This window comes from Gymnogyps californianus, unplaced genomic scaffold (assembly GCF_018139145.2).
Source record: "Gymnogyps californianus isolate 813 unplaced genomic scaffold, ASM1813914v2 HiC_scaffold_218, whole genome shotgun sequence".
Lineage (NCBI taxonomy): Eukaryota > Metazoa > Chordata > Aves > Accipitriformes > Cathartidae > Gymnogyps > Gymnogyps californianus.
In genome coordinates, this window is record NW_026114099.1 from 2,967 (window position 1) to 30,657 (window position 27,691).

Below are 27,691 nucleotides of genomic sequence, written 5' to 3' on the forward strand. Positions count from 1 at the left end.
ATGTCTTGCTTTCAGGTGATGAGCATGGTATCAGGATTTGCACCATTGATTTCTGCAGGTATTTTTTCAGCCACCCTTTCTTCTGCATTAGCATCTCTTGTGAGTGCACCTAAGATTTTCCAAGTAAGTATGGAAGCAAAATCATAATCTTTTAAAGAATAATTCTAATTAAGTTTTGAATCAGAATTTTGGAAGAGAACTCTGGTATATAGCGCGTTACTGTTCTTAAATATAGCTAGAATATAGTTCATCCCAAATCTTGTGTTTTCGGTTAGTTTGTTAGAGGTAAGTTGTGGCATAACTAATGTTACAGGAGTCTACAAACTCCTTTAGATGACTTTTGTTAAAACAGAGACCAAGGATTGAATTAGCTGAAATGATGGTTACTTTTGTCTTATTGGCCATATGTCCTGGGACATTTATACATAGTAGTCCATCTCTGCTGCTGTCCTTGTTTCTACTCTGAAGAGCAAGGAAAACATAGTCTCTAGCTATTCAAATAATTGTTTTATCTCAGCACTAAGAAATGTTTAAATTTAGTGTCAATGGAACACATACAAAGATTACATATCAGATTAGTTCCTTTCTAGAAGTAATCATAGAAGGAAACAGCATTAAGTAAAACTTGTAGCTGCTGAATCTTAATCCTCAGATAATACGTTATGAAAATAACTCAATATAACTGTGTACCAGTTCTTGTATAAGTTACTTTACATTGATTTTGCTGGTGTTCCTGAAAGTATTTTGTTTTATCTTCTTTTTAACCTTTTAATTTCATTTTGTTTTATGAGTTCTCTTTCATTCAGTAAAACTTTAGTATCCTCTAACGATCTCCTTCCCCAAAAGTTCAGTAAGGAGTCAATATAAATGCAAGTGTTGAAGCAGAGAATTAATTTTACATTGGGCAAACTTTCCAGTTTCTGAGGAAACACTGTTTTGTCTCTAAAGAAAGATTCTTTGTTATTGTAAGATGCCAGTAAAGTACAATAGTCAATCACTTGCAAAAAAGTGAAGCTTGTCCTTATAGGTAGAAATTACTGAAGAATAGAATGTAAGAAATGCAAAATGCAAAGGCAATTGCAAATAGAACATGTTGGCTATAAACCTTCTTCTTTTTGGAAGATAATGTATGTAGTGAAAGACCACATTAGTAAGCATTAATAAGGATACATTTTTGAACAAAATGCATATTAACTTTTGAATCTTTCTTTTTCTTAGGCTTTGTGCAAGGACAACATTTATCCAGGATTTCTGATGTTTGCTAAAGGCTATGGGAAGAACAATGAACCGCTGAGAGGATATCTTCTAACATTCTTAATTGCTCTTGGATTCATATTAATTGGTTAGTTTTAAATTATAATAAATCTCAATATCCTTTTGTCCTTATGAAGCATACTATTCCATCTCATGAGTTGATAACAATGTCCTTGAGGTTTAATGCTCAGTTTGATTTTAAGCCTGCATTCTAAATCTGTTTAGTTTGAAGATTCTTTTCTCCTGTCTTCTAGATATAACTCTATCTAGAATTAGAATAAATCTGAACTGTAGCAATACTGCATTTTACTTAATCATCTCAGATATCTGGTCTTAGATACTGTCAGTCAATGAAAATATAGCTTTAGCTTGAGGTAGAGAGATGTTATACAACGTAAATGTGAAAGTTTATTTCAGATTTTTAATAATTATAAACATAACTTTGGTAAATGGCAAACTTACATGAACAGGATTTTTTAAAGTATGGTGTTCTGTTAAGCTATGAACAATAGAGATGACAGCTGATGTTGCTGTTGCCAAATGCTAGTCTAGATAGGAATACGGGTCTTTTGAATAGATGGCAAACTAATTGTGCTGCGTTCACCCATGTGTCCTTATGCTAGTGCTATTAAACTTCTTTTCCCTATTTGCTCATTCATCCTTCCCCTATCTCTGTTTAAGGTAGGTATAGCCATGCTGTCTTTACTGCAACATGCTGATTGGAAGCTTGATTATAAGAAATAGAAATTTGTAGACTAACATGGCACATTCTGCAATTTGATCACTGTTCTTTGTGATGGTGGGAGTACAAAAACAAATATTTTGTACCGTACTGCCTCAAGGAAAGGAGAGCATCAAGCTCTTTCATCTCTCACTGAAGAGGGAGTACTCATCACTGTTGCCATAGTGTAGTGGTCTATAACAGTACACTAACATTAGTACTGTTGATTCAACTCTTCATTTAAAATAAAAATGAATGAAGGTGTTTTAGTCAAATTGCTCACACTAACTTTGTCTGCTGTTACCATTCGCCATACTTGATTGTCTCTTAATCTTATTAGTCTCTTATTCTGTGCTGTTTGAGAATTGAGACTTTAGCTAGTTAGAGACATACTGTGTATATATTAATGCTCTGTCCACTGCTTCTGAGGTTCTTCAGAACTCAGTATATTGCTGCACTGTTTGATCAAGCCACACAGGGAAAGAAATCTCCTGAATGAATTATTTTGAGAAAGTATGTAGCACTTCAAAACAGTTGATAGCATGGAAAAACATTTATTTTTTGAAACTAAAAGTTACACTTCCTGTCTATTAGAAGGTAGCTCACAGTCAGTAAATAAAAGGCTATTAAGTTAATAGCTCTGTTGAACAGAAAGGACAAACTACTACTCCGTAGAGAGCATCATAAAATAAGGTTGTTTGTAGCAGATTTTTTACTCTGGAATTTATAAAGCCATTTGATGGTATATTTCATAACAGCTTGCTTTGTTTTTGGTTTTACAGCTGAATTGAACATCATTGCTCCAATTATCTCTAATTTCTTCTTGGCTTCATATGCCTTGATTAACTTCTCTGTATTCCACGCTTCTCTAGCAAAATCTCCAGGTAGGAACCATATTTTTGGGGTGAAAGTTTAATCTGCAATTTCTAGATGCAGAAATACATTTTATAAGGTAGTAAGTTAAATGTCTAGTTTAATTTATTTATTAAATGTCTATTTGACTTTCATGGTGCATCTGAATTACAAGCTTAATATGGTGTATGCTTGGGTCTTCTGAAATTTTGAGGACTAAGTGATCCATGCCCAGTAAAGCTTGGGAGCTACTGATTTTGGTCATCTTTGCTGAGAGAACACAAGATAATTCAGTGTTTATTCAGAAACTCTCAAATGGATCTTTGATGATATCTGCCACCGTCATATCTCCTTTCTGTGATTAAGTTCCTTTAAGGACTATCACTTCAAGAACACTTTCTTGCTAATTCAGTATCTGGAGTTCAAGACCCATCCTTTTCTCTTCTTTGGATTTATCTCTTAATATGTTTAGCCTTCCAGTGCAGAGGAAATTGGAATTGCAAGGTAGTATTGCCATATTTTCATAGCCTTTGTTTGGTGTGAGAGGCTAGTTAGAATAAAGGAAGAAGCCAAATGACAATACTTGTAGAACCAATGGTTTTCATGCTCAGTCCTCTATTGGTTCATGATGAAATGTCACTAAAAGGTTCTTATCTACTGAACTGGTAAATATCATTATTTTTTTCAGAGCATTTGCATAACTCAGTGTCTACATATGTTGTGGTTTAACCCCAGCCAGCAACTAAGCACCACGCAGACGCTCACTCACTCCCCCCACCCAGTGGGATGGGGGAGAGAATCGGAAAAAAAGTAAAACTCGTGGATTGAGATAAAGACAGTTTAATAGGACAGAAAGGAAGAAAATAATAATAATAATGATAATGATAATAATAATAATATGACAATAATACTACTAAAAGAATTAGAATATACAAAATAAGTGATGCACAATGCGATTGCTCACCACTCGCCGACTGATGCCCAGTCAGTTCCCGAGCAGCAATCCGCACCTCCCAGCCAACTCCCCCCAGTTTATATACTGGGCATGATGTCATATGGTATGGAATATCCCTTTGGCCAGTTTGGGTCAGCTGTCCTTGCTGTGTCCCCTCCCAGCTTCTTGTGCCCCTCCAGCCTTCTTGCTGGCTGGGCATGAGAAGCTGAAAAATCCTTGACTTAGTATAAACACTACTTAGCAACAACTAAAAACATCAGTGTGTTATCAACATTATTTTCCTACTAAATCCAAAACACTGCACTATACCAGCTACTAGGAAGAAAATTAACTCTATCCCAGCCGAAACCAGGACAACATAACAGGTGTATATGTCTAATACAGTTGTTAATCTTGTGTATGTTGGGGGGGGATCTTGGGGTAGTGTATTTACCTGATCTTGGATAAACTTGTGACAAATAAGGCTGTAAAATGGTGTCAATCCAGTACTTCGACATATTTGCATTCTGCTAGGATACGTCTCTCCTTTTTCTTTTAATGTGAAAATTTCTACTCATGTGGAAATGTTAAAAATACACACCTAGAACCAGTTAGTATGTGATAGAGACACTTGAAGATAATTCCTGTTATGCTACCTTCAAAAGCAAAAATCAACTGTGTAATGCAAGCTATTGCCAAAGGTTCTAGTAGCTTGTTTTAATAGATATACTGGCACAAGCATCTTCAAACTCTCCTCGAGACACACTTTTAGATATGGAAATGTTCCTAATTTTGCCCTCTATTTAAAAAAGATGCAAATTAATTTCAAATGTGTTAGAAAATTAAAAGCGTAAATGTGTCAAAATCCTTATTTTGTACATTACTGAAACTGATGTGCGTTATTATGAAATGTGATGCAGACCACTGAGGAAGAAAGATGAACAGCTCTTACCTTCCTTTGGAGCAGTGATTAAATTGTCTTCCCCTCTTCCCTCCCCTATCCTATTTTGACTAGGTTGGCGTCCTGCTTTCAAATACTACAATATGTGGATTTCTCTTGTTGGAGCTATTCTGTGCTGCATTGTGATGTTTGTCATTAATTGGTGGGCAGCACTTCTAACATATGTCATAGTCCTTGGACTCTATATTTATGTCACTTACAAGAAACCAGGTATGTATAGGGATTTCTTCTGCTTTTGGTGTGGGGAAGAGGAGGGTAGAGGAAGGAAAAGGTCATGTTTTTTAGAGAAAAATGAGAACTTAATTCTATTTGGATGACTAGTTCAAACTTCTGTTTGAGACTTTCCAGTTGTAATGAAATGTAATTATGCCTGTATGTTCATTGCTGTTGTCTTCCCACCCCTCCGAGTATATCAAGATCCATTCAAATCAAACATGTTTGCCCTTAGACATAAACATTTGAATGAAAGTTAGAGGGAAAGGTGCATATGAGAAGAGCTTGGGTTGCAGTGCTGAAGGCACCAGAAAAGCATGTTTTGACAGGAAATGAAAGGGGATGCTCCTGTACTCTTCTGAATTGGAAAGGGATTTGTGTAGTGTTTGTGGTTTTTTTCAATAAACCATTCCTGTAGCTATGAACAACAATTTATACACTTTCTTCCTTCCCTTTAAGAACACTATGTGATTATAAGTGCAACATGGAGCAGGATTCAGCCAAAAAGTGTTCCTGAAGTTGACAATAAGGAAAAAGCAAAATTCTATGCTGTGAAGATTATAAAGTACTTAAATGATAAATTAATTGTAACTAGCAAAATTAGAACATATATGGGAACAACTAGAGAGAATACTAAGCTTTCATTTCCTCATAAAAATAATATTCTAAAAGGAACTGCATAATCTAGTCTGTCCTCTTTATTGCATAAAGTTATTCATTGAAAGTATTTGACTTAGTTTAGACAATGCTTTGCAAGGTTGCTTTTTCCTTTGCTGTGATGTAGAATAACCAAACATCTCCTTTTTTCCTAAATGTTAATTTTTTTAACTCTGAAGTTGACAGTCTTTGAAATGTTGGAAACAACTCAGTTCCTTCTCCTTTTCCTCTCGTTTCCCTCTCCTTTTCCTCTCCTTTTCTTCTCTTTTTCCTCCTTTTTCTTCTTTATTATAAAATATCAAACTGTAACTTCTATTGGACATCTTCTACAGAAATGTTATCTTTAAATAGAATTGCCTATTTAGTTGTAGGGTCTTTTAGCCAGTTGGTGTTCAACATTCATTTTGTGATCATGTAGTCTTATGTTGAACTGCTTTAAATAAAATATTTAAACTTCAAATCTTCCCACAGATGTGAATTGGGGATCCTCAACACAAGCTTTGACTTACTTGAATGCACTACAGCATTCTATTCGTCTCTCAGGAGTGGAAGATCATGTGAAAAACTTCAGGTAACAGTTAATGATAGTATTAAGGACATAGGAAATGACTTCTGCTATGTAGCCAGTAGGGTAGGGTTGTGATGTTTCCTATCATGGTTTCCATTAAATTGCCTGTTCACCTCCTATGGGTTGTAATAACTTTGAATCGCACTATCTTAGCCTCTGGGCATATCTACATTAGCATTTTATTTCTGATCAGGAGTGCACTTCAGAAGCAAGTCTGTTGATGATGCCTGTTTACTGCACTTCAGTTTGTATCATGGGCTGGTGGTCTTGGGGCATGTAAATTGGATTCCTTTTTGATGAAACTGAATTGGAACATGTGCTCCAAACTGCTAATGGGCATTCAGTCAACGTGATCAGGCTAAAACTGATCTAACCGAAAATCCCTGAAATATGTATAATACATATGTTGTGTCCTCAACACTAGCTGATTCACGTTGGGGATATTCTTCTGTTGCACTGCAGTAATGACAAACAGGCTACACTAGCATTCTTCACACAACTGAAGGAGAGAACTGATTTTTTCATTAGCCAGCATGGCTGCCCAAGAAGTGTCCTATTGAAGTAGGTAATTGCCTATCCTATAGTATGTATGCTGCTTTTATGGAATGAGCTATTCTAGAAGAAAGGTGCTTCAAAAAATTTTAACAGAAGGTGTTGATTACTTAAACTTTCCTCTAAATAGATAGAATCATAGATTGAACAGGACTTCACCAGGTGATCTTGTCCAACCATCCACTCAATTGGCTTAGTGCAGAGACATCTGCAAAGTTAGATCCAACTTTGTTAGATCAGGTTGTTCAGGACCACATCCAGTCAAGTTCTGAGTATTTCCAAGGATGGAGATTTTGCAGCTTCTCTGGGAAATCTTTCCCAGTGTTAGACCATCCTCATTTTTTTTTTCTTAATGTTGGAATGTCCTATGTTATATCTTCAGTTGCCCCTTGTCTTTTTTTTCTGTGCACCTCCAGAGTCTGGCTCCATCTTATCTATAGCCTCCTATTAGATAATTGAAGACAACATTGAAATTCCCTCACTCGCCTTCTTTTAAGACTGAATTAAGTTAGTTGTCACCCTTCCCTTGTACATCATGTGCTCTAGCCTCCAAATCTTGGTGACCCTTTATTGTTGACTCATCTCTTTTCAAATTGGGCAGTTAATTACCTCTTACATGCTGCCCATGCCCAGCATAGGGTTTATACTATTGACACTTAGTCGAGCAAATCTCTATCATCCCTTGCATCTACAACTCCAAGAAATGTCTTATTCTGTCATAGTTATGCTCAGTGTGTTAGCAAGTGAATCTAGCTACTAAAATCTTCTGTTGTTTACAAAAGGGAATTTGCCTACTTAGAGCATAATTTAAGGAGTGAGTTTGAGGAGAGATTCTTGATATAGGTGCCATTTGCTGTCGAGGTTAAGTCCAGAATCCAGAACCTGGCAGTGATGAAGTATTTTTCAAAGAAAAGATTGATAGTGTTGCCTGTCATTTGGGGAAAATACACCAGTTCTGCCCCCTAGCCTCTCTTGGAGGTGACTAAAATTTTTTTTAAAAAAGTATAGGATAGGTACTCACAATGTCTGTGTTGCATAGATACAGACAGTTGAAATAAGATGTCAGCCAATTATGATAGGTATCAGCACAACCTCAATGAATATTATAGTAAAACTGTAAATTACCAATGTATTAATATGAGTATTAATGAACTTTCCACTTCTGAAGAGCTGGCTGTTATAGGCATAAACTACAAAATTTGAAGTCTAATTATGAAATGACCATTCTTTCTGAAGTTCTAAGACTATGTGACATTAAAATCCCTCATTATTTACAAACATCCTACTATTACATCCAGTCACATTGTTAATGGGGGAAAAAACAGCCTGACTTAAGAAAAAAAAGAATCTCTGCTCTGATGCCTGGAATACCTCCTCCCTCTCCTTCTTCATTGACCTTGGTATCTGCAGGATTGTTTCTCACATTTTTTCTCACTCCTCTCTCTCACAGCTGCTGTGCAGTGTTTTTTACCCTTTCTTAACTGTGTTATCACAGAGGCACCACCAGCTTCACTCATTGGCTCAGCTTTGGGCTGCAGTGGGTCTGTTTTGGAGCTGACTGCAACTGGCTCTGTCCGACACGGGGGCAGCCTCTGTTCCCTTCTCACAAAGGCCACCCCTGCAGCCCCTCCTGCTACCAAAACCTTGCCACATGAACCCAATACAATAGCTTTTTGAGTTGTAAACTTCTCTAATCATTTTCCAGAGGAGATAGATCTCCACATAAGCTAGTTAAAAGTACACTGGCTTTAGGAGTATTTTTTTGTTACTCTTTTTAGACTGACACTGATTTCTAACCTATGGCAAAAAATGTTTTGAATTTTAGAGGTACATCCTAAAACTAACTGGTTCTAGTATGGAAAATGAACTGCAGCTCTTATAGGGATTGAGACAGATGGACAAATGACTTTTAGTGTTTCTTATGGTTTAAAAAAAAATAAAAATCTTCTGAAATGAATGAGACTGGATACTTCAACTTCTAAAATTTATTATAAAGATCAATTAATAATGAATTAATGGATGAATAATGAATTAATAATGAATAACTTATTTCACTTACAATTGTTTGGCTGTGCCTTCTGAATGATAGTGATAAAAGCATATGATTCCAATTCTTCTGTTGAACAGAGAAGAATCTAAGCCAGAACATCCAAAAGGATGTGACTTAAAAGATGGGGGAAGAAATTTATCCCTCTGACTTAGTCTTTTCTAAATTCTGTTTCTGATCTTTTAAAATGTGTAAACATTCAGACTTAGTGGGATTATTGAGTTTGGAACCAATCATTAATCATAAGTATGCTGGCAATTGTGAAAGAATGATCTTTTCCTAATTTAACATAATCTTCTAAAAGCAGATGAGGATATTACCTCTCCTATGAGGATTACAGTCTCATGGCCAATATTTTGGAGAGACCTCTCTTTGTAAAAAGTAAGTAAACAAAACTCCAGAGGAAATTACTTCTAACCTTTTTTCCCCCTCTCTTCACAATTCTAGACCTCAGTGCTTAATTATGACAGGTGCTCCAAACTCACGTCCAGCTTTGCTTCACCTTGTCCATGCTTTCACCAAAAATGTGGGCTTGATGATCTGTGGCCATGTACATATGGTAAGTGTATTCTTTCTTTTTACTTTAAAGTTACCTTGACTTTTTTACAAAACTGTCATTTTCTTCAAGTGAAAGATGTTAGTTTCCTGAGAAGTGCAAAAATTGAGATTTACTGGTGGGATCTACTCATGTAGGGGTCTCCACCTTTGCAGTTAGGTGTGCTACACCTTTAGGGAAGCTAATATGGCACTTAACATAAACATCCGGATGTTGTGCTTTGCGTCACTTTTTATCCACTTTTAAAGGAAAGTCTTGCAGTAGGAGTTGTGTTTTAGGATATGCATATGTATGGGATGGGAGGAAATTTAGCAAAATTAATATCTTTGATCATTTGATACTTAAATGCTTTGGAAGATTTGTAGGAGTAAAGTGAATATTGGAATACAGTCTGGGCCTTTTTCTGTCCTTGTGTCATTCAGTCTTGTGCTCTCTCTTACTTTGGACAGAGCAGTCAGTCAAAATGACAGCAGTATACAGCTAACTGTCTAAGTTAGTGCAGTCTTCTCTGAAAGAAAACACATTTTTCTTTCTGCAATAGATGGAATTGCATTCCTATCTCAGACAAGTTACCACAAAGGCTGGGATTTATCATAAGCAAATACATGGAGACTTGATTAGCTTTGTATGAATGAGGAAAGTTGGACTCTCAAAAATCGCAGCAGAAACTTGTAAATTGTGGCTTTTTTTCTTTAGTTTAAATACAGAGTCAAATCTTAAAGGTAGCTTTCTCCAAAGCTGTAAGACTCATGGCAATACATGGAGACACAGAATGGTTGAAACTGGAATATGAAACAGACTAGAAGCAGAAATATTTGGGACTGGTCTTAATCAAGCTGCAGATCTCAATCTTTCATCTGGATATTTTCCCAGATCATAAAATGGTAAAACAATGTAAAAATAAATAGTAATATAAAGTGGTAATGCAATTTAAAATCTTGGTAATTTGAGGAGGTTTGATAGCTGTGTGGAAGCTAGAAGTCCAGGGAAGAAGTGTAGGTAACTAAGTCAAATTACTGGTTTTGTAAGAAACGTAAGAGACTGAGCCAGTTCTAAATCTCCCTTGACGGTAAATAGAACACAGTGGTAGTCTTAATGTCTCAGGCATTTGTTGCTTTTTGCTCCTCTAACCCGCTTCCACAGTCTGATCTTGGATTAGCAATGCAGACTTCATGTTGTGCTTCTATATGTTGTACTGAATCTCACAAGAAACAGTTTTCATAGAGCTCCAGTAGAGACGCTACTGTGACGAAGGCTTTCTGAAATAGCAGTAGGAGGGAGCAGTAGTAGGATTATGTATAAATGTAGGCAAACTCAATTTTAGTACAGCTCGAAACAAATAGTCCTATAAAACCTAATATTAAGTCATCTTATATCCGTGTATGTTTTGTTACAGAGCCCTTTTCTTTTAAAATTATGTTATGCTTTGGAGGACAAGCTTATGCCACAAGCTGGTGAAGTGGTTGTGCTCTGCAAGAACAAGAATGTTTAAGGTTGAGGAATCCTCATCCTAAAAATGAGAATGTGGTCCACTCTTTACTGCTGTTGATAATGAGTGATATTTTGTTGGCTTGGGGGTTTTTTGGATAGTGGAGAAGCATGTTTTGAGGTTCTTCAAGTTTGATTTGGATTCTAGCAGTGAATTAAAAAATTGTGCTTTATTACTACTAATACTCATATTTCTTGTTCCCTCTCTCCCTTCATTTCCTTCTATTGAAAGGGTTCTCAGAGACAAGCAGTGAAGGAACGGTTAAGTGATCTGGCCAAATATCAGTGATGGCTTATTAAAAACAAGATGAAGGCCTTCTATGCACCAGTGCATGCAGAGGACTTGAGGGATGGAGGACAGTATTTAATGCAGGTACACCTGTCGCCTCTTTTTTTTTTTTTTTAATGGAAGCGGTGAGGATGAACATAAAAAAATTAAACGCTTTTATACTTTGCATGTTGAAGTATTTTCATTATGCAAAGTTATCCTAAAACTTTGAAAAATACTTGTATGCTTAAAAGAAAAAAAGGAAACCCTTTAGTTGTTTCAGTAACTTAGTTTTAAAAAATAATTTGTGTTCTCCTTAGGCTGCTGGTCTGGGTAGAATGAGACCTAACACCCTTGTTCTTGGATTTAAGAGAAACTGGAGACAAGCTGACATTAGAGATGTTGAGACCTATATAAATTTATTCCAGTAAGTAGAAAATGCGGAAATGTGGATAACTCTTATTACCAAATGAACTGAAATGAAACATAAGTCAAAGAATTTTTACCTCAAGATTAGTTACACAAGCTTTCTTCTAAGTGCTTTCAGATACTTTCCAATTTTCCATGTTGCTGATCCAACAATCTTCAATACAGTATTTTTTTATGATATGGAAATTAATAAGCAGCTGTTTTACTGTTTGAACAGATTAAATTTCTATTTAATAACCCTTTCTGCATCTAGAGAGCATTGTGGCAGTGGTCTGAGATTTAAGAGTTACAGTCTTTGGAGATTAAGTCTAGAAAATTAATCAACTCATGCTCAATTTTCATCTTCCAGTTAAATCTTGTGCTATAATAAGAAAAATATTGTATTGGGTTTGCATGGCAAGGTTTTGGTAGCGGGGGGACTACAGGGGTGGATTCTGTGAGAAGCTGCTAGAAGCTTCCCCTATGTCCAATAAAGTCAATGCCAGCCGACTCCAAGACAGACCCGCCGCTGGCCAAGGCTGAGCCAATCAGGGACGGTGGTAGCGCCTCTGTGATAACATATTTAAGAAGGGGAAAAAAACTGCTGCACAACAGCAGCCGGAAGAGAGGGGTGAGAATATGTGAGAGAAACAACTCTGCAGACACCAAGGTCAGGGAAGAAGGAGGGGGAGGAGGTGCTCCAGGCACCGGAGCAGAGATTCCCCTGCAGCCCGTGGTGAAGACCGTGGTGAGGCAGGCTGTCCCCCTGCAGCCCATGGAGGTCCACGGTGGAGCAGATATCCACCTTGCAGCCCGTGGAGGACCCCACGCCAGAGCAGGTGGAATCCACCTGAAGGAGGCTGTGACCCCGTGGGAATCCCGCGCTGGAGAAGACTCCTGGCAGGACCTGTGGACCCGTGGAGAGAGGAGCCCATGCTGGAGCAGGTTTGCTGGCAGGACTTGTGACCCCATGGGGGACCCACACTGGAGCAGTCTGTTCCTGAAGGACTGCACCCCGTGGAAGGGCCCCACGCTGGTGCAGTTGGTCAAGAACTGCAGCCCGTGGGAAGGACTCACGTTGGAGAAGTTCGTGGAGGACTGTCTCCCGTGGGAGGGACCCCATGCTGGAGCAGGGGAAGAGTGTGAGGAGTCCTCCCCCTGAGGAGGAAGGAGTGGCAGAGACAACTTGTGATGAACTGATCACAACCCCCATTCCCCATCCCCCTGCGCTGCTGGCAGGGAGGAGGTAGAGAAAATCAGGAGTAAAGCTAAGCCTGGGAAGAAGGGAGGGGTGGGGGGAAGGTGTTTTAAGATTTGCTTTTATTTCTCATTATCCTGCTCTGATTTGATTGGTAATAAATTAAACTAATTTCCCCAAGTCGAGTCTGTTTTGCCCACGACAGTAATTGGTGAGTGATCTCTCTCTGTCCTTATCTCGACCCATGAGCCTTTCATTATATTTTCTCTCCCCTGTCCAGCTGAGGAGGGGAGTGATAGAGTGGCTTTGGTGGGCACCTGGTGTCCAGCCAGGGTCAACCCACCACAAATATTTATTATAAATGATACACAGCACTGGACACCCAAAGTAATACAGTAGCCAACAAGCAGATAGGAAAGGAAATCCCAGTGTAATTTGTCAGTTGTGAAAGTCTGACCAGTTCTCGTTGAAAAAATTAATAGAATAACTTTCACTACTAACATATTTAAGAAAAACAAAACTTGCTTCTCACATTTGCACTTATACAGAGATTATTTTGTTGTTGTTATATACTACTTAACCTGTTTTACTTGTGCTTTACCCTTGTCGGTTACTGTGCCTTTAAAAGAAAGAAGGGAAGTAGGATTACAGGTAGAGATTTAAAAAAAAAAAGCGGGGGGGGGGCAGGGGAGAAGGGAAAAAAAAAACCCCAAACCCTCTCCCACCACCACTACCACCACCCCGGGTCCTTAAGAAAAATGCAGGAGCACCAAAGGCAGTGAAAAATAAGGGGAAAAGTTGGTTGATTTTTCTTTGTGGGTGTGGGATCCACACCCCACCCCCGTATTGATTTGGAATGGCTTGTGCTGGAAGAACTCTTAGGGCCAGAAAGTCTTGTGGCTCTCCACATCCACAACAGAAAAACCTCAGGAGGTAGTAACTGTAGGTCAAGCATATTTTTGAAGTTTGAATTTTGAAAATTTCTGAAGTGCACAATAGAAACACATCTCATCTGTAGAGATTTAACAAATTAAATAATGTATTAAAAATGTCCACTGATGGGCAAAACATTTTCTTCTTGCACCATACTCAATTTTTATTGCATTTATGTCATGGTTTAACCCCAGCCGGCAACTAAGCACCACGCAGCCGCTTCCCCCTTCCCCCTCCCAGTGGGGTGAGGAGGAGGAAAGAGGGAAAAAAAAAAGTAAAACTCGTGGGTTGAGATAAGAACAGTTTAATAACTGAAGTAAAATATAATACTAACAATAGTAATAATGAAATATAATAATAATAATAGTAATGAAAAGGAATATAACAAAAAAGGAGGGGGAGGAAGGGAAACAAACAAACAAACAAACAAACAAAAAACCCCAGTGATGCACAATGCAATTGCTCACCACCCGCTGACCGATGCCCAGTTAGTTCCCGAGCCACGATCCGCGCCGCCCGGCCAACTCCCCCCCTGTTTATATACTGGGCATGACATTCCATGGTATGGAATACCCCTTTGGCTAGTTCAGGTCAGCTGCCCCGGCTATGCCCCTCCCAGCTTCTTGCACACCTGCTTGCTGGCAGAGCATGGGAAACTGAAAAGTCCTTGGCTGAAGATAAGCACTCCTTAGCAACAACTAAAACATCAGTGTGTTATCAACATCATTCTCACACTAAATCCAAAACACAGCACTGTACCAGCTACTAAGAAGAAAATTAACTCTGTCCCAGCCGAAACCAGGACAATTTATTATAGAATATGTTGATACTTTGAACATTTCTCATCAAGTCTTATTACTTTTAAAGAAAAGCGTTTAATGAGTGAAATCTTGTGGGATTTCTGTCTGAGGAAAGGACATGGGATTTCTCTGAATTATAGTTGTTTGTAATGTGGTATCTATATTTAAAGTATTGATGATTAATGGCTAATGCAAACTGTATGATATGATTAAGTTCATATTTTTATCTTTTAAATCTTGGGTTTTCTGTCCTTCCTTTTACTCAGACTTTTACTCATTCATTTATTCAGGCTTATTGCTTGTTTCTACAATAATGAAGTTTCTCCTCTTAATTTCTTTTTTTAAAGGAGTGAGTTCCTTCCCCCATCACATATAATGGAAATAAGCACATTAAACTTGTATCTAATTTGATTCTGAATTAAAATTTCATATCTTTTTTTAATCCCCAAATGTTTTGGAACACTTCAGAAATGTGTAGTCTGCAGATCAAGATGTACTTGAAATAAATCCTGGTTTTGGTGGGACGAATCAAAATTTAGATTTCCCAGTGTATTTTGTCATCATCTCTGCAGAACTTGACTGACTTGTTCATGTTTCTTTTATTTAATCACTGTTTTATACAGGAGAGAGAGAAAAGGGAACAGATAACCTTTATGTATGTTGCTTTTCAGGACATGCTGTTCAGTTCAGTAATGCAGTTGATAGTTTGGAATTGAAACTTAAATTGTAACACAAACTTATGATTTGGAAGTTTTAAATGGAGTTTAATCTCTAAAATTTGTTCAAAGAGGGTGCATAACATAGGCTTCTGGGGAAAGAAAAGGTTATAAAAGTGTTTTATTTCTGTTTCTTTTGTGTAGTGATGCCTTTGACATCCAGTATGGTGTAGTTGTCATCTGCCTAAAAGAGGGCTTGGACATATCTCACCTTCAGGGACAGGGTAAGATTTATTTTGTTTCCTTTGGCAAATAGCTGTTCTATTAACACCACTTTCTGAAGATGTTAAATTAAGATTTTTTTTTTTAACAAAAAACCAAAACCACTCTTTTCATAGAATAAAAATCATTGAAATGAATAAGCCTGTGTGGTGGGTTGACCTTGGCTAGCCGCCAGGTGCCCACCAAGCAGCTCTATCACTCCCCCTCCTCAGCAGGACAGGGGGAGAAAATACAAAGAAGCCAAGCCTGGAAGAAAACTTGGTGGTCTGGACCATGGCTGGGACCTTGTGTAAGGCTCATCCTCCACTTGGGGTTAGGGTTTATATTTTTTCTCCTTTTGCATGGAAAATGTTGCACCAATCCACCCCCACCCCCACCCATATTTTTAAACAAAAACCAGGGTCTCAATGTCAGATAGAATTAGTAGTGTGACTCCGTTAATATAATAGCAGAGAATGTGATACCTTTACCACACACTTCATATTTAAGGCATCTTGTCAGCAGTAGAGTTCCATTAGCAACACTTGAAAAACTTTTTCTCTATACAGATGCTTAGTTAACGTTATTCTGGTATCAGTAGTTGTCTTTTGTAGTTAGTGTTTCTTCTATTAAAGTCTGTCTTTTTTTTTTTTTTTTCCCTAGAGGCTTTTCCTTTTGATCAAAGGAGGGAAATTTTTGCTAAAATGAGAATCATTTCTAGCCAATGTTTCTGTTTAGCTCTTAATTTTTTCAAATTCTATTTATGCCAGAGGTACTGTGTCTTGATATATTTACATTTTTAAAAGATGCACATAATATAAACATGAAGTTTGTACTTTCTCAGTAGTAGCTAGCTCTGTTTTATGTTTAGCCTACGGTAATGCAATAGACACCAAAAATCTGGGAAGGAAGTAGCAGGAATCTAAAGCTATTTTCAAAGGAGGAGCCTCTTCGTACTTTGAATCAGTTGATGTAAGTTTTTGTTGTTTTCCATAGCATGGCAGTTGTAGTATAGTTTAACCAACTGTGAACTTTGCCAGTATAGTCACGTATCTCTGTCTGATACAATTTGGCACAAATAAGTAGTTTATAATGTGTTTCTTTGCTTCCTCAAAGAAGAGATACTGTCATTCCAAGAAAAATCTCCATGTTCCAAGGATGTCATAGTAAAAGTGGATTATAGCAAGAAGGCTGAGACAGATGCTTTTTCTATAGCTTTTGTTCTGTCATCTAGTGAAAAACCTCCTGTTCTACATAAAGGTAACTTTCTAGTTAACAATGAAACTTGAATTCTCACTCTTTCTCTCTGGTTCTGTTTTCATTCCCTCCTCCAACTTCCCCCAAGGAATTAGATAAGGTTGGGGTTTTTTTGACTGGGGAACAGAAGTGTCTCATGCTTTTCTAGCCGTTGATGTCTAATCTTTTAAGTATTTTGTTTTAGAATTTACCAGTACATAAAATAAATCTCTGAGCTCTAGGCCTCTAAATAAAATAGTTGGTAGACTACAAACTACAATGGTTTTTTTTTTGTTTTAAATAGTTAATGAGATTGATGAGAAGCAGGCCACAAAGCTATATATTGAAAGTGCTGCTAAATTTATGAAGGGTTCTTTACTTCAGACTAGAATATTTTATTTTATGCATATTAACAGACACAAATAATTCAGGATACTTTGACATTAACTGACTTTCCTCTTTTTAAGGAAAAAGCTTAAAGTGACTTCATAGTTAAGTGAGAAATATTTGGATTTGGTTTTTGGGTTTGTTTCTTTTTAAGTACAAGTCATTCTTAGGATACTGTGTTTTTTCATATGAAAAACCATTTCATTCTACATCTTTATTTTCTATGATTTTTTAATATAAAATAGTTGTGTTTTCATTAACATCACAAAGGAAATTAACCTTTTCATTTTGTATGTTTAAACATGTTCCAGAGGATGAGGAGGATGGAAAGACTCCAACGCAATCACTGTTGAAAAAAGGCAGGCATTTTTCACCATTTTGTGTTAAATCATTCTTTCACATTGTTAATTTCGATTTTCCTTTCACACTCCTTTTTGTATATGCACATGTGTGTGTGTACCAGAGAGAGAAAACATCAACCATACAATGTTAATTTGTTTCTTTATACTTGAGTTGAAATATGGTTGGTTCATCTTCAAGGATTAGGTTGTGGTAAAATGAAAGTTTGTGCAAGTTCCCAGAACAGGTTGTTACCGAGAAAGAATTGTGTATGCATCCAAAATATGAATGTTGGGTGGTTTGGGGTTTTTTTGTTTATTTGTTTTTTATGTGTTGGGGGTTTTTTTAAACTTTGTTCTTTATAATTGATATTGAAATGTATTCAGGAGCTTACTTAGTTCTCTGGGTCTCAGATATTTTACTGGATCACTACTTGATTTAGGAGTAAGGGAAGGATTATCTAGTGGTATACTCTCAAGTGTTGTATCAGTATTCAATAGATCTTCTAAAGCCATAGTTGTTGCTATAGTATTTGGAATTGTTCAACAGCTTACAAAGCAAGGGATAATATAGCCAATCAGTGAGATTAATGTCTGAAATAATGTGAAGTAGTCATTCAAATAGTATGAATAGAGATGAATTAAGATGAATTAAGCAGTTCTTGGTTTATTTTAGGCTTTTTTTGAGAGTCAAACAAATACTTTTGCCTCAACTAAAATATACATTCAACTCTTCTGACATTTACTTCATAATTTTAACAGCTAGAAGCTGTTATTTTTTAATAATGGAAAGTGAGATTTCAGCTTGAAGTACAAGATGGCAGTTTGGAAGAAATCCCAGTATGCAGTACAGTAGTATAGTAATTTAAATCAGTCACAGATGTACTCTGAATTTAAAAATTCCTAATAAGGCAAGGACTGAGATGAATATCAAACTCTTGTTTCTTGTTCAAATTCAGATTTAAGCTAAGGGAAATGAGTAAGGTTTTTTTCTATAGTTCTTTTATATATTTATATGTATTAAACTAATTGAAAATACCATTGTAGTCTTGTTCTAATAAGTATCCATACAGCAGATGTGATAGCTGTCTTGATTACACAAAACTAGTCTATATTGTGCTTCAGAGCCTTGCACATGCAAAACAGTACTTTCTACAAAAGATAGAATTCCAACAGTTAGAGCTAGCTTTTCTTTTGACCACATACTTAAAGAAAAATGGATTTAAGGAACGAAGAACAGTGCTTAGGAGGTGGTTCTTATTTATAAATTAGAGTCTACATGTTTTTCAGGGGAGTAAGATTTTTGCCGTGCAAGAGGTAGCAACAGCACATGCTCTAATGCTCTGAAGTATGTATGTGATATTAGTTAAATTGTTCAGACAAATGACTATATAAAGATCTTGCAAATCATTTATTTGTCAAATGTCTGCTAGATGACTTGGAGGTTTAAATCTGTAGCCACTGAACTTGTGAGTTTGCAAACTCCCTAAATATAGCTTAGCATATATCTATTCAATTAAAATTTGAAGTCTAGAAAAAGAAAATTTCAAAACTACTTCTATTTCAACTTACAGATATCACAAAATATTGATATTATGATGTTGCATTTGGATTTTGGGGTTATTAAGCAAAACAGTTCAAAAATAACCTGCCATTATATATTTTTTCCAGACTCAAAGGGCCAATCTTCTCCTTTAAATTTGGCTGACCAAAGACTTCTTGATGCTAGTACCCAGTTTCAGAAGAAACAAGGCAAAAGCAATATTGATGTCTGGTGGCTCTTTGATGATGGAGGTAATGTACTTTGCACTTTATCAACAAGTGTTTGGAAAACAATATTGAAGTGATTTTGAATTAATTGTTGATAGATATCTTTCAGTCAGTTCATATATAGATTACAAAGTTGTACTATTAAACTCTCTTCTTAGAAGATGCTATGTTTTCTGATACGTTCCTAAACTCTGGTCAAAATGCAGGTTTGACACTGTTGATTCCTTATCTTCTTACAACCAAGAAAAAGTGGAAAGATTGTAAGATCAGAGTGTTCATTGGTGGAAAAATAAACAGGATTGATCATGACAGAAGAGTGTAAGTTTACCTCTAAAAATTTCATTTCAAATGCTAACGAAACGTGGTATACACTAGATGACTTTCTCTTACTAGTAGCCTTCTTTCAATTGTTCTTTAGCAGAGGTTTAATCATACTCTGTTCTCCCTCCACCAGAATAGTTCCATTCCCCCAAATTATGTTGAATGAGATACCTCAGGTTACACTAATTTTTCTGTAATGTTGTCTGGCACTAATGTTTTCTCTGTTCCTCAAATATTTTCTGGGGTTGGCTTTAAGGGAGGGCTCTTCTCTTATTTTATGCTTTTAAAAATGTATTTTCCAAAGTATGTTGATCTATAGCAGTATGCCAGGTTTGTATAATAGTTCTGTTCAAACAGGGATTTTTTCCCCTCTACTTCTATCACACTTGAGGGGTGGTGGTGTTTGTTTTTGTTTTCACACTAGTGTTTTTAGTACCAAGTGCCTGACTATTTACCCTGTAAATGATAAAAGATGTGCTCACTGTATAAAGGCTTGTTTTTCTGATGCAGGATGGCTGCTTTGCTCAGCAAATTTCGGATAGATTTCTCAGACATCATGGTCCTTGGAGATATTAATACTAAGCCAAAGATAGAAAAGTAAGTCTCAAAAAAAAACCCCAAAAAACTGCTTGTTAGGTGGAGTCTTCATTTCTTTCATGAATTTAGAATATTTTGTTCTTAAGAATTTTGATAAAGTAGGTCCTATAACATACAGATTTTCAGAAAAATGCAGGAAAGTAACTAAGCTATAACTTTTTTATAAGAGTCTAGGACTTTGTATTTTATAACTTTTTTTTTTTAACCTCTGGTCTTTAGACTGTGTGGTGGGTTAACCTTGGACTGCAGCCAGACCCCACCAAGCTGTGCTCTCACTCCCCCTTCTCAACAGGACAGGAGGAGAAAATAAGATGAAAAAGCTCATGGGTTGATATAAGGACAGGGAGATCATTTACCAATTACTGTCATAGGCAAAACAGGCTTGACTTGGGGAAAATTAACTTAAGTTATTGACAATTAAAATAGATTTGGATAGTGAGAAACAAAGGCAAAAATTAAAACAACACATTCCCCACCCCCTTTTTCCCCCAGGCTCACCTTCACTCCCAACTCCTCTACCCCCCCGCGCCCCCTCCCTCTTCCCCTGCAGGGGTGCAGGGGAGACGGTGAATGGGGAATTAGGGTCAGTCCATAACAGTTCCTCTCTGATGCTCCTTCCTCTTCACACTTTTCCCCTGCTCCAGAGTGGGTCCTCCACAGGCTGCAGTTCCTGTCAGGAGAACCTGCTCCTGCATGGACTTTGCACAGGCCGCAATTCCTTCAGGAAATAGCCACTTACTCCTGCATAGGGTCCTCCACAGGCTGCAGTGTGGATATCTGAAGCGTGGATATCTGCTCTGGCTTGGTCCTCTCCATGGACTGCAGGGAATATCTGCTCCGCTGTGGTCTCTTCCATGGGCTGCAGGGAAATATCTGCTCCGGTGCCTGGAGTACCTCACCTCCTCCCCCTCCTTCTCTGACCTTGGTGTTCACAGACTTGTTTTTCTCACTTTTTTTTTCCCCCACATTTTTTTTTTTCCCCCTCCTCACACTGCCATGTGGTGTTTGCCCTTTTCTTAAATATGTTCTCACAGAGGTGCCACCAGGTTCTCTAACTGGCTCAGCTTTTGCCAGAGTGGTGGGTCCACTGTGGAGCTGGCTGGAACTGGGTGTGTCCAGCACAGGGCAGCCTCTGGCCTCTTTTCACAGGGGCCACCCTTGCACCCCTCCCTCCAATACCAAAACCTTGCTATGTACACCCAATACATTCCACCCCTTGCCTCTATGAAACACATACTTAAGAATTTTCATTAAAATATACATTCATAACATACTCTTCACAAACTTCACTTACATCAACGAAAAAAAATTCCCCATACCAAAATCAAAGTAACATCCTCATAACACTGATAAAGGTGGACAATTTACACACACACAATAAAACTCCACCTCTCATCCCTTCACCACTTTTCACCAACAAAAGATTCCCCACAATTATTTGACTCCCTGGCAATGTCTAGTCCAAGTTTTTCCCATTACCTCTCCCAATTACTGTGGTTATCTAGAATTCCTGGAGTCCCTCTCTTGGGTACCAAGAAAGGACTGTGGTGGGTGGACCCCAACCAGCAGCTAAACACTCACCCTGCCTGTCACTCACTCCCCTCTCCCATGAGTCAGGGAGAAAAGAGAAGGAAGGGGAAAAGAGTCGTGGATCAAGATAATGACAGTTTAATAGGGAAAGCAAAAGCTACGTGTGCAAGCAAAGCAAAAAGAGGAATTCATTCACTACTTCCCATTGGCAGGCAGGTGTCCAGCCACTTCCTGGGAAGCAGGGCCTCAACATGCATAACCGTTGCTTGGAAAGACAAGCACCATAATCATGAGCGTCCCCCCTTCCTCCTCCTTTCCTCGAGCTTTTATTGCTGAGTGTGATGTCATGTGGTATAGCATATCCCTTTGGTCAGTTTGGGTCAGCTGTCCCGGGTACGTCCCCTCCCAACCTCTTGCCCACCCCCAGGCTATTCAGCCTACTGACTTTTGTGGGGGGCTTGACACTGTGGAAGCACTGTTCAGTTGTTGCCAAAACATCGGTGTGCTATCAACAGTTTTGGTCACAAATGCAAAGCACAGCACCATACAGACTGCTATGAAGTAAGTTAACTCCATCCCATCCAGACCCAGTACAGACTGTAATGTTAGATTTAGAAAACATCCAGTTCGAAAAATCCAATTTGTCTGGAGCAATCTTCTCTAAAAAGAAGAGGAATGCTCACAATAGTTTTAAGTGGTCTTAATCTTACTTGGATGTTTAGCTTAAGGTAATGAAGTTCTGTCTTTAAGTAGCCTGTTGTATTGTGCGGGGTGTTGTTCTTGTGAGGGTTTTTGTTTTGTTTTGTTTTGTTTTGTTTTTTAAATTAGCTTGGACTTTTAAGTTGCAACTTTTAAGCTGCATGGGAATTGTCATACGTGTGATATTTCTGATTTTTTTTTCAAGTTTAAACAATAGTAATTGTAGATGGTTTTCAGTACTGGCTGTGGGTTTTTTTCATAGTAGAATGTGTCTATAAGATCTAAAAATATCAAGAGATGCCTAAGGATCATCTTTCCCCTTCAAGTCATCTTTAGTGTGTTGAAGTGAAAATACTGATCTGAATAATTTGAGTTGTCATGCAAATTAGGAAATACCTGTTTACAACTTAAATAAATGCTAATATGTATTCTTTTACACTCTGCTTTTTACTCATCTTTTCTTAAACATATAGAATATATCAAGTAACTAAAATGGTAGAGTACTTCTGGCACTCTGGTGCTTTTTGGATGCCTTTGCTCCTGTGATAGGGGCCTGCTACTGTAAAATGCCTAAAATTATAGGTAGCGCTCATTTGTGTGCATTAAAAAGTTGAGATCGTAGAATTACATGGGTCACATTTCATGGAAGTGATCCATGAGTTATTTCTTCTGAGAACATTTTTTACAGTCTCTGTGGAATAATTCTCCAAAATGTATCCAAAACCTTTTTAAGAAATCTAGTTGGAGTTAACAATAGCTGTAAATTAAGTAGATAAAAGATGCTTTTTTTTTTAACAGTTGCTTTGCTGTATAATAGAATATTGTTAACACTTCTCCTTTTTCTTCTGCCAAAAAACAGCAACAGATTACATTTGGTGTTTTTCACTCTTGATGAAAGTGAAGTCATTGTATCAACTAACTTCAGTAAAGAACACTGTTAAGGCTAAGGGTAGAAAAAAATGCATATTCTTTATATAATGTGGAGGTTTCCTAGAGGAACAGGAATGCCTCAGTTTGAAAATGGGCATGGGGGAAGTGTTTAACTAAATGGTAGGTAATATGTTACATATACTGATATTGCAATATATATTAAGAGGATTTACTTACTTTTTTAAAAAAATCTTCGTGTGTCATTTGAAACCACAAAAGATTGGCAATACTTTGTGTTCTTTATAAAAAACATTCAAATACCATCAAAATCTAATTATTTCATTGGACATAAGGCATACATTTCAGTCTGTTCCACTAAAATCTTAATATTGATTACTTTTTCACCTCTCATATCTCGCATATTGGGGCAATTCAAAGACGAGTTACCTTTCCTAATCCATAGCAGCCTTTATTTGCTATTCAAATATCATAATGTGGGTTGAGAAATTAGGGTGAGATCAGTTTCTCTTAGAAAGAGAAATGAATGCCTCTTTCTCCTTCTATTTTTTTCTTTCAAAGTCATTGCTGTAACATCCAAGCAATTTGAGAATACCCTTGACATCCTAAAGAATGCAATAGGAAGACTGTAGACAAGATGGCTCTGGTTATTTGGATTTGAACATGTTTCTTAGACTGTACTGGAAAAATTAAAAAGAAAAAAATAAAAATATCAAAGCCAAAATCTTAACGGCACTAACATGAGACCTTGATAGCTAGGTTTTTCTGGTGGAGGGTTTTGGGGGTTTTTTTATGTGGCATGTTAAACTTCTCTTTCAAACTTAATTCTGAATAAATCATTGTTAGTTGCTATATACTGTCTAAGCTAGTACTCTTCAACTTTCAAGTGTGGTGGGTTGATCTTGGCTAGCCACCAGGTGCCCACCAAGCAGCTCTATCACTCCCCCTCCTTTCTCAGGCAGAGAAAATACAAAGAAAAGCTTATGGGTTGAGATAAGGACAGGGAGATCACTCACCAATTATCGTCACGGGCAAAACAAACTCAACTTGGGGAAGATTAATTTAATTTATTGCCAATTAATAACAGAGTAGAATAGTGAGAAAGGAGAACAAAACTAAAAACACCTTCCCCCCACCTTCTTCCCAGGCTCAACTTCACTCCCAACTCTTCTACCTCCTCCCCCTGAGCGGCACAGGGGGATGGGGAATGGGGGTTGCAATCAGTTCACAGTGTTTTGTCTCTGCCGCTCCTTCCTCCTCATGCTCTTCCCCTGCTCCAGCATGGGATCCCACCGACGGGAGACAGTTCTTCAAGAACTGCTCAGCATGGGTCCTTTCCATGGGGTGAAGTCCTTCAGGAATGGACTGCTCCAGTGTGGGCTCTCCATGGGCTGCAGCTTTCTTCAGGGCACATCTGCCTGCTCCAGCGTGGGGTCCTCCACAGGCTGCAGGGTGGATATCTGCTCCACTGTGGACCTCCATGGGCTGCAGGGGAACAACCTGCCTCACCATAGTCTTCACCACGGGCTGCAGGGGAATCTCTGCTCCGGCGCCTGGAGCACCTCCTCCCCCTCCTTCTTCCCTGACCTTGGTGTCTGCAGAGTTCTTTCTCTCACATATTCTCACTCCTCTCTCCCATAGCATGAAAGTTGTTGCTGATGTACAGACTAGTACCCTCTCTGTTTTAATATGGCTGTTCTCTTAATTGTTCCAGTATTGCAGCTTTTGAAGAAATGATAGAGCCGTTCAGACTTCATGAAGATGATAAAGAACAAGAAGTTGCAGATAAAATGAAGGAGAGTGAACCTTGGAGGATAACAGATAATGAACTTGGGCTTTCCAAAACAAAGGTGCTGTATTCTTTAAACAGTTATGTTAAATGTTGTCAATTTTTTTTTTTCCCCTCCTCCTACTGGCATTTGTGGATATAATTAATGAGCTGATTCTTGTTATTCTCTTCCATAGATGCTTTTATGAATAACTCGTGGAAAGCAGCATCTTTATAGTTAATGAACTAGTTAATTTCTTGCTGTTCCCAATGTCCACAAACAACCCCAAAACTTTTCAGTGAGATACTTGCAACAATTCATTCTTTTGTCTGCTGATAGCTTGTTTCTGCAGACACTAGCCAGCAGGCTAACAAGACTTCAGCTGACCTGAGAACAACAGAACTATAAGAAATGGCTAACTCCAAATGTTTGCTGCAACAAGCACTATAGCTGATGTGAAAGAGAAAACTGAAAATGACTGTATGAATACAAATTTAAGAAAGAAGTCATCAGTAGTAGAATGGTGGGGAGCTGCTTAAGATGCTAAGCAAGGATACAGTAGTATAAAAAGGAGGTCCATTATGGAGAGAGGCTTGCCAAACAAAGGTGGGGCTTCTGTAACACTGGCTTGCTACTAGCTTACAGGAAATAGTTAAACAAACCTTGGAGAGAGTTTAGGGGGCTCTTGCTTCCAGCAGCTGTGAAGGATGATATCATTAGTAGAGGGAGTATCTTAAAATTAGCTCTTGTAGTACTTGGCTTATTTGTACGTTTCTAAGCTTACGAATTTTTTTCTCTCATAGCCTTAGAACCATAGGTATCTATCTCAGACAAATGAACAAGTTACCAAACTGAGGGGGAAGTATATGCTTTCTATAAATGACACATACCAATTGGTCACAACTGGTTTTTGTTTCTTGATTAAATTATTTTTTTCTAGTTTATATATAAAAATAAAAGATCTTCCTAACAAGTTTCATTTTAAATACAGACTTATCGTCAGATTAGGCTAAATGAGTTGCTGAAAGAACATTCAGTTACAGCTAACATAATTGTTATGTAAGTAAATAATTTTTATGGTTATTCTAATTGATATAGTACTGTAATTTGAACTATAAATATATGTAAATACAGGTTAGGAAGAAGACTGTGCCTTGACATTAAAGCATAGAAATACTCGAGCAAGTTCAGTACTGGAAGTAATTACTGATGCATAAAAAATGGCCTATGTAGTTTCATGCTTTTGATATGTTACTTCAGATTACTACCTCCACATCTGCAGTGCAGCTTGAGATTCTCACATTCATTCCCCTCTTGCATGCCAACTATTCCCTCCTCTTTCACATTCTTCCTTTCAACTCTGTTTTTTCTGGGAAATCTCTCTAGATAAAGGTACTTTTGATCAACATTATTTGCTGATGCATTTCCATGGAACTACAATCAGAATGCAGATTGTAGCTTCTTCACCATGTTTTTCTTTAGGAGCCTGCTTCAGAGCTCCATGAAGTAGTATCACAAATGGAGTTTGAGCAGTGCAAGCAGACTTCCAGTAGTTTTTCAAAAGACAACAATACGGTGTGTTTTGGAAGGATTGTGGGAAAGATAAATAGACTGCAACAACTTAGCACCATAAGTAAAAGTTCTATTTTAAAGACTTGAAGAGTCTTTAAAGAAACTTTCTCCAACTGAGGAGAACTCATTGTGAAGCTGCCTGAATATAAAATGGTGGTAAAAGGCCAAAAGTGAGGTGTAAGTAGATGTAAAGGCCTGTGGTACTTAAGATATGAACTCTTTACTTTTTCTCAGAATTTAATTAATGAGTTAAACTTGAAAAGTATAGGAAATTGGACTTAATATCTACCTCTTTGCAGAATTATATTTTCATCTTTATATGATATGACTTGTACTCCACGAGTTTTTTCTAACTGTTCATTGCTTTTTTTTTTTTTCTTCTTTCTTGTGACTTGTAGGAGTTTGCCAGTTGCAAGAAAAGGTGCGGTTTCTAGTGCACTATACATGGCCTGGTTAGAAGCTCTTTCTAAAGATCTGCCACCAATTCTCCTTGTTCGTGGGAATCATCAGAGTGTTCTTACCTTCTATTCTTAAGAGTACTGCACGTGGGACAGCTATGACAAAATGGTACTTCAGTGCCCAGAGGAAAGTGACTGAGATGGTCTGTAGATTATTAATATCACAGAGGCAAAAAGTGACTCTTTCACTATTTCACTGATTTGAAACCACACAAGAAAAGTCACTGTATTTATAAAGTTGTGACATCTTCAGGTTTATTCCATATTTTCTCTAAATTAATCTTGCTTAATGGGGGAGGATTCCTTGTTAGACTGAGGAACAAAACAAGCTTTTTCTTTGTGATTTGAATAGCAGCAATAAAAGTGATTTATTTTTGAAAGGATTATAAATTTATGAAAGCCTTTTAGCCTTGAGGTGCCTTCTGAAATTAACCAAATCTCATCCATATATTCTATTTTTTAATTTTATATAGAATGTCAAAATCTGCCTTCAACTAAGTTTAGATCAACTTCCTTTAGTTTCTAGTATCTTCTATATTACAATAAAAATGAATGCTGCTTTTCAGTCTTCCGTTGAGCTATTAGTTCTTAGTACTGTATGTTTTCTGTTGTTCAGAAAGTTTGTGGGCTTTTTTTTTTTTGTTATCCATTATATTTAAAATAAAGGTGAGGATTGGGGCAGCTCAGTTGGAGTAAGACATATGCCTGATGTTATTGTCAAGACTTTGTACTACTAAATTTTGTAACAGTTAAAATAAAACTAATTGTACTAGCTGAGAGGATCCTTTTCAAAAATTTG

The 27,691-nt window shown here is 37.5% G+C and overlaps 1 protein-coding gene across 1 annotated transcript; it reads left to right on the top strand.

Annotated features, from left to right (window-relative positions):
• Positions 1–26,968, top strand: LOC127028152 (solute carrier family 12 member 2-like). Its single transcript, XM_050913927.1, is given in 17 exon segments — positions 1–123; positions 1,219–1,342; positions 2,758–2,859; positions 4,777–4,932; positions 6,064–6,163; positions 9,207–9,318; positions 11,036–11,176; positions 11,392–11,498; positions 15,271–15,350; positions 16,444–16,587; positions 17,262–17,309; positions 18,960–19,082; positions 19,265–19,376; positions 19,890–19,976; positions 24,808–24,943; positions 25,854–25,921; positions 26,833–26,968. Coding segments are annotated over 17 exon segments (1,899 nt in total).
• The last annotated feature ends 723 nt before the right edge of the window (positions 26,969–27,691 follow it).